The 7932-nt window shown below is 34.0% G+C and overlaps 1 protein-coding gene across 1 annotated transcript; it reads right to left on the bottom strand.

Moving 5' to 3' along the window:
* Nucleotides 1-1263: 1263 nt before the first annotated feature.
* GCG (glucagon) lies at nt 1264-7875 on the bottom strand. Its single transcript, XM_014880901.2, has 6 exons — nt 7778-7875; nt 7233-7394; nt 6322-6375; nt 4645-4782; nt 2389-2532; nt 1264-1408 (listed from the first exon to the last, which is right to left on the bottom strand). Exons 1-6 carry the CDS (start codon nt 7873-7875, stop codon nt 1384-1386), a joined length of 621 nt encoding a protein of 206 aa, XP_014736387.1. The 3' UTR covers nt 1264-1383.
* Between the last annotated feature and the right edge of the window lie 57 nt (nt 7876-7932).

Raw genomic sequence — 7932 nt, 5'->3', positions numbered from 1 at the left:
TTTTTTTTTTAGTGCAAGATTCTACTGAGTTTAAATTGTTTAAAGTTGGGATGTTAGAGCAGCTTTCTGTGGCTGTCAAGAAGCTGATCAAGATGTCAAATTGAGTATCTTTTATGATCTGAAATTACAGAATATTCATTCGTATAGCACCTTGGAAGAATGTTCTAATATTTTCCTGGAATTTTAGATTATAAGTGAAGTTTCAGATGCTTTTAAAAAACTTATTTCCATAAAAATGTTATTCCTAGCAAAGATTATAGGTACTAATTCTGATTCACCAGTAGTCCTATTTCATATCAACTTCCACTAGATACTTGTTAAGACCATTGGATTTCTCTTAAACCCTTAATGCCCTTTAGGATGTTTTAATATACATGCCTGGTATATTGCTAAAATAGCAAAGGGAAACAAGGGGCTTTGAGTAGTCATTGGAAGTAGGAGGTAGCAGAACATTAAAGTGATTCTCAGAGGAAGAAGGAAGGAAGGAATATAACACAGATTAGAGGGCGTTGGTTTGACTTGGCAATCTTATACAATTTGAAGAAGGTCCGGGGTACTTTCCACACTTATGGAGTATATTGCAATTAACATTTTTCAAAGCTGCCCTCCTGTTCTGAGCCAAAATTTATGCTAATGAAGAATAATTGTCTCTTCAGTCATGTTTCCCTCTCTAGCTTCATCTTACATGATTTATTTTCCACCTAAAGATAGTTCAAAGTTCTCACAGCTCTTTTCTGGGAATCATTGCGGAGAAAACGTGACAAAACAATGACAAAACAATGCTGAGTTTGTTTTATCATTCCAAACAAACCACTTCTAAGATCTCAGTGACACTAAAATATTAGAATAAAATGAAATGGACTGCAAAGAGGAACACGGCGTATACACATGAGAAGTCAACAGAAAAGAAGCTTGAAAAAAATTTATTTAAGGCTATCATTTAATATCCTTAAAGCTTAGCCTTTTTATAACAAAGGTTTTAAGAGGGATATTCACTTCTCAGGCATTTGTAACTGCCAGCCCCTTATGAATAATACATATAATTGGTGATTGAATCATTTGTGTGTAGAAGTAAATCTTTTAGAAAAATAATTTTATCCTTAAATATAAATGGAGTTACTTGAGTCCTAATAAATGGAAAAGATGATGTTATTGAACTTTCACTGTCTTAAAAGCTGTTAAGAAAACCATCCCTTAGACAACAGGTTTTCCATATATAAACCTTTGGCAACACTAAACTATAGTACAATTATTTCCTGGCATGCAAGGTGACATAGCTTTGTTACACCAAATATAAATGACAAAATACAGATTTCAGAATCTCTTAATAACTGGCAGTTTATGAAATGAAGATCTTCATTTATCCCATTTTATTCTGCATTTTTACTGATATTCTTCCAAAAGGTCTCTGGGGGGGGAAAAAAAGAAAAAAAAATCAGCAGCAATTAGGAAATATTCTAAGTCTCCCAAGATTTATGAAATATGTGTGGAACATATTTTTTCTGTTTAAGAGTGAGCAGATGTTAGTTCCACAGACCTCTCTCTAATAACAGATTGAAAACAATATTCCTAAAGGAACAGCATTTTAGTAGTTTCTAATAGATTATTTTCCTAAATTGTTTATTGCAATGCTGAACTACAAACATAAAAATAGTAACAAGTTGATAAAAAATGTATTTTAACTACACCTTCTAAAATTTTTGAGACAATATTTGTTTCAGATTTCCAAAATCAACTAGTCTTTTTGGGTGCTTTAATAAAGCAAAGAGGATATCCAACATTTTAAAAAATCTGGCCACCCACATGTGTCTTGAGTTGGCATTTAATTTTTTTTAAAAGCTTTGTTAATTTTAACAAATAATTGCCAACTATTAACCTGTTTGCAGTGCTCATTTAGAAAATGCTGCTTTGCCTACATACAGGCAAACTAAAGCAGGGTTCCTAAACAGTCACCTGTCAGGAACTCAGATTACAGCACTGTTCCCTAATGACAAACCACATATTAAGGCAGTGTTTTATACCACAGACTTTAAATAATAATCAATTTGGTGTCACTTTACCAATAAATATTTTTGATTTTATAATGTTCATGCAAAGAAAAGTTTTATTTTTCAGTAATTTAATATGACTTTACTTCTTGTAACATTCAGTGGCAAAACTACTTTCAAGTTAAATAGGAAATTATTAGAGAGGTTCACCATTGATAAAAAATCAAATAAGATTTGGAATGAGTTCCATTTAGCATCTTATCCTTCTTCATCTCTCTGTAACAATGCTACATACTACAGATATATCAATAGCTAAGAGAAAAATTAGTAGTATTTTCCCCAGGTGTGGGAAATACATTTTAAACATCAGTATATTAAGGTTAGTATAAAATTCAGGCACCTTTGGGTAACTTTTGTGTTAATTAGCCATTTTAGGAACTCTTTGGCTGCCATGTCATCAAGGACTTTGTTGATATCACTCGTGAAAGTGCCATCTGCATGTCTTCGACCCATTTCTTCAGCCACAAGAGCTTTTTCTGGGAAACTTCAAAGGTAAGAAATTATCAACAATGTGCAGATCAAAACAAACAAGCCATTTTAAAGGGCCTTATTACAGGGTTCTAATAGACTGTGCATTCTCTATGATTTTAAGGAGTTAGGGGTTGAGCCTGACGTTATGGCTCAGTATAGCACAATGCATGTCAGAACATCTTTTGAGGCATTATTTTCAAAACAGACAGCTGTTGCTTCCAGTGAGCCTAAACTCCTCTCTAGCAGTTTTGAAAAAGCCATACATGCAAAATTATATCTTAGTCTGCAATGTCTATGCCGTGTAGATTAGCCATCAGTACATTTACCAAGAATTGTTATTTAAGAAATACCACTACTAAAACATTACAGTCAAATTTTCATACTTTTTTCTGTTTTATTTGGACATAAGGCCTATTTATTTACTTAAAATTGTATTTCATAAGAATTCTTAATAAGAATTATTAAGAGCAGAATTTTTTTTTGCAGAAAGGTGGTTGAATTAGCTCACTTAAAGCACCTGTATAAAACCTATGTGCTTGTCTGATGTAAAATCATATAATGTTGCATTTTATACTTGGAATCAGATCCTGAATCTTGTTCTATTCTTTTCTGAGTACTGGAAAACCAGTTTGTCAAAAACAGAGTTTGGTTTAGAAAACTTTCCTCTCCTGTTTCATCCCATCAAATACAAGAAGATTTTGATGGGTTTCATTAAGCTGGACTGATGCTTAAGAACTCTGGGCCCTGGATCCAGTGACAGGCAGACTGGTTCATTTCAAGGAGGGCCATGTATAAGTTCAACCACAAATAGTACTAAATATTGGAAAGCAGAAGGTTTGTCTACAATTAATTGTCCATCGGTTTCTGAGTTCAGTTGAGGTTGTATTCCTGTCAAATGGATACAGAGATACCCTATTTCTGTTGATGAAAATAAAACATGACAGAAAAACAAGTGGAAATCTGAACATAACTAGGAAAGGAAACAGCTTTTCCTTTCTCTGTATAGCTGACCTAATTTATTTAACTCGGTTTTTTTCAGGAAATTGTCAATATTTACAAAGCTTATATTAACCTATTTAGTCTTCCTTAACTACAACACACAATCTTGTCTTACAGATTGTATTTTATTATTATTTATTATTATTATTTTATGTACTGTGAAAAACTTATATAATAGTTTACAGCTGGTAGAATATTTAATCAGAGGATGAACTGAAATCCCTGCCCCAAAGAGCTTACAGTCTAAAGGCACAAATAAGTACAGAACAGTTAAAAGGTGGGGAGTGGCAGCTGCATGGTGTAGCTCCTAACCATGCAGAGCTGGAAATAGATGAGCAGAAGGTGCCTGCAGGAAACTGAAGGCAATGCCATTCTAGGTGTAAGACTATCATGACAAAAGATGTAAAGTCATGAGGGAGTACATGAAGTGGATAGGATAGAGAAATCTGCAATGAGTATGTGGAGAACAAGATAGAAATGAAAGAAATCATAGGTAGGTAAAACCATTAGTGGAGCATTGTGTCCAGGGAACCGCAAACCATAGCAAAAGAATCAGAGGCATATTAAAAAGGAAGGTAAGTTATAGCAAATGAAAGTTTTTATGGCAGCAGCAGCTTGGGGAGACTCAGAAGCACAGGAAAAGCAGTTAATAGTTACTGCTGGAAATGATAATCTGCACACAGAATACACCTGAAGACATTGGTAAAAATTTAATCTTGGAAATATTGCAGAGGAAAAGATGGACTGTAAAAGCAAAAGAAGAGAAGGCAATTTAAGATGACAATGACTTGAATAATTTCAAAGATAATTAAGGAGACTGTAAGCAATGTTATGTGAAGGAGAAAGATGGTAGTTAGAGGAAGAAGGTCTGGTTTAGTTTTAGATGTGTTGATCTTAAATAAAACTTGACCTTTTAGAGTGTAACAGCATACTGAACAGATTTTAATCTGTATTTTAACTTAATAATGCAAACTGGCAGTCAATCACCAACAGAATATCGTCTAATACAAAAGAAAGACATGAAATACAGCAAGAACGATCAAAAACACATCAAAGTTTAATCAGACATGATTTCTAACCCGAAATGCTAGGCAAAATTTAATAATAGGAATGGATGGATTCTTACTCTCTTCTTCCTCGTCCATTCACTAACCAAGCGATGAACTCTTTGGCAGCCTGACCTTCCAAATAAGAGGTGATGTCACTGGTGTAGGTGCCTTCAGCATGTCTCTCAAACTCAGCATGACGCTTGGAGATTGCATTGCTGAAACAAGAGCAGTACCACAGGAGCAGACTGTGTAAGAATTCAACTTTTAACAATCTTTATTGATTTAAATTTCCCACTTGCCAGACTAGCATTTTTACAGGAGGGGGGGTATTTTTTCTTGTTAGGATTCAGTTCTGAAGGTATTGCCTGTACTATGCAATACAGTTTTCTGCAGATTCCTGAGCTAGTTCTGAACAACTCACTTCAGGTGTAGAAAACAATTACAGCTGTATTGGAATGGTCTTTTGCTAGACAAATTAAGTATGAGCTAGAAACTGTATTGTATTATACAGACATGCTTTTTGTTACCCTTTGTTAAATGCTCCTCCTACCTTTACCTTCATTATTTTTGAGCCAAACTATTCAGACTTAATTCCTTTTAAATTTACATTTTGATTTGGTTTATGAACACCTTTATAATCATAACTCTGACCAAGTCATAATCTTGGAAAAGCCTGATCAACTCCATCTTTCTAAAGACTTTATCTTCTCCCTCCCTACACCTCACTGTGCTGCTTTCTCTGATATAACACAAAATTATGTTACAGTGGCTCTTGGGAAGGCAAACTGCACTGAGAAGTAGACGTGTTGTGGAATATTTTCCATGAATAAATTCCCTAGCATTTCTGTTTTGCTAATTTCTACCCAAATCTAGCTCTTTCTATTATTTTTTCTTCTTGGGATGTCACCATTCCTCCTAATTTAGTACCATCTGCACTTTTCATCAGCATGCTAACTAGAGTTGTTTGGAACATTTTAAATGAAATGTTAATTTTTTTTGAGATATGCTGTTTCAATGAAGCGGAAACATTATTAAAAATTTGTTATTAATGTTGACAGGGTGAGGGTAAGGATCTTTGTGATCTGGGATATCTGTATTTTCTGACAAGAGAAAGAATTATTACAGGATTTTAATCTGCTTTGCAAAAACGCTTACTCAATTTCTCCTTTATTTATTTAAAATTTTCGATCTCTCTAACTCTTTCCCAAAAACACAGCCAAGAAACAGAATTCTGACCTTCAGCAGATCTTGTGTTTTCCTTTCTGTAATAAGTGGTTTATGTAACATGAGACTGGGTGCTGAGGGCTGAATATTGCATCATGTTTAATCAGCTCTCTGCAAAGTTTCCTAGCCATCTTCTTTCACTAATCTTCTCATTGTTTTTTTTTATTCTTCCACATAATGTGCTTGGTTTTGGTTTGTTTTTTTTTCCTTCAGCCATTCTCTATACCTAGTTTTTCTTTTTTTGTGTTATTCTCTGCTGTCCTTGATTACTTGAAATGTGCTTTCCTAAGACACATTCTCATCCTGTTGCATTCCTGGCATCCACTGCATATAGCTATAGAACAGAGGTACAGGAATAAATAACATAGAGACATAGCCTATTTCCTTGTGAAAAGCAGGTGTGTCATGTATTTGATTGATATTTTTTTGATTGCGGTAACATTGCAAAGAATAATAGTTGTTCTTTTTCTTGTTTAACTGCAAATGAACTCAGAATGGTTTTGAATAACAAGTTGTGACAAATTGAATACCTTGAGAGCTGGTCAGGGACTTTGTCATTTTCTTTGTCCTCCTGTGCTTGTTGGCTGTAGTGAAATTGCACAATCATTAGATCAAAATTACCAGTACACTGCAAAGCCTGCATAAGCTTTTATCGGTTATTATTCAAATATTATGGTAAATCCCCATTACTGATAGATTAATATTATATTCATTATATATCAGACATATCAACTTAAATTAGTACAATGTGCAGAAATTATTACTTTATACTTTAAAGACTTCCACAGAGATATAAAAGCATTAATATAATAGATTTTTGGATTCTTTTTTGACAGATTTTCTTTAGAACACAAGACTGATACACTTGTACATTAGTCTTGCTCTCAGCTTGCTAGCTTGAGTTTAATCAAAGTATATTTAAAAAAAACATACCAACTTACAGTGATGATACTGTAAATTATCCAGTGGTAAACAAAACTTACACTTCAGCTGCCTTTTCACAAATGAAACATCAGGATTAGAGTATCCATAGATAGGAAAATTTTGTTAAGGCCTAATGGCCCAGAATTGTACATTATATTTATATATCTTATTTGTATTGAACTTGATTTCACTGTGAAAATCTGCTCCAAAGAGGCTGAGACAGTCTTTTTAGGTGGCATATCAGACACTGCACTTTGACTTAGCCAAATCCTTTTGATTGATTTGGCATGTTTCTCCTTTATAATAATATATTAATATTCTATTAATGGCTGGACTTGATGATCTTAGAAGTCCTAAAGATTTTATAATTGCATATATAAATTTTCCTCAAGTACTTTACTTATTTGAGGTTTATCCACAGTCTGGGATGGGAAGCTGGTACCAAGGAACTGAATTGGCTAGATTGTTGGCTGTTTCTGTATGTGGAGATCGGTATCAATGTGACCAAAATGCCTACCCATTTCTTTTAGTGCTCATCAACCATTGCACAAAGTCCTGAGCTCTTCTGGTGTCCAGGTACTTGGTGTAATCACTGGTGAATGTGCCTTGTGAGTGACGTTTCACTTCATTCAGCTGTCTAGATTCCTCTACTGGTTCAGAATGGGAAGCTTTGAATGATCTGTGAAAAGTTTAGACCTTGTTAATCAGCAATGGTTGCGGTGCAGTCACAGGTGCATTGATTTTTCTTTTAACAATACTATTTTTTACTCTCACAAAGTGAAAGCAAGTGGCATATTGATCAGTAGCTGTGTGTTAAAAGGAATCTGTATAGTAGACTGGACACTGCACAATTACACAGTATTCTTGCATAAACAAGGTGGCTATTGTTTTAATACCCCAAATTTCTGTGCTAAGCTTTATAATATTTAAAACCCTGTTAATTTCAATGGTAGATCAAGTACTGTGTAAAGCTATCTTTAAATCATAGTATATTTGGCTTCAAAGTGTAAGAAAATAAAGTTCAGGCCAAGTATTTGTAAAAGGTTGGTCGAAGGAATTTACCTTGATTTCTCCTCTGTATCCTGAAGAGGATTTTGCCAGCTGCCTTGAACTATCATTAAAAGGAGACCAGCAACAAAATAAATGCTTTTCATTTTCATTGCCTGTCAAAACAAAAATAAAGCAACAAAGAAAAATGCTATAATGTTTACATATGT

The sequence above is a fragment of the Sturnus vulgaris genome, chromosome 7 (assembly GCF_052056855.1).
Source record: "Sturnus vulgaris isolate bStuVul1 chromosome 7, bStuVul1.hap1, whole genome shotgun sequence".
NCBI lineage: Eukaryota > Metazoa > Chordata > Aves > Passeriformes > Sturnidae > Sturnus > Sturnus vulgaris.
Note: the sequence above shows the minus strand (reverse complement) of the source record. Positions and strands in the feature narration are given on the sequence as shown.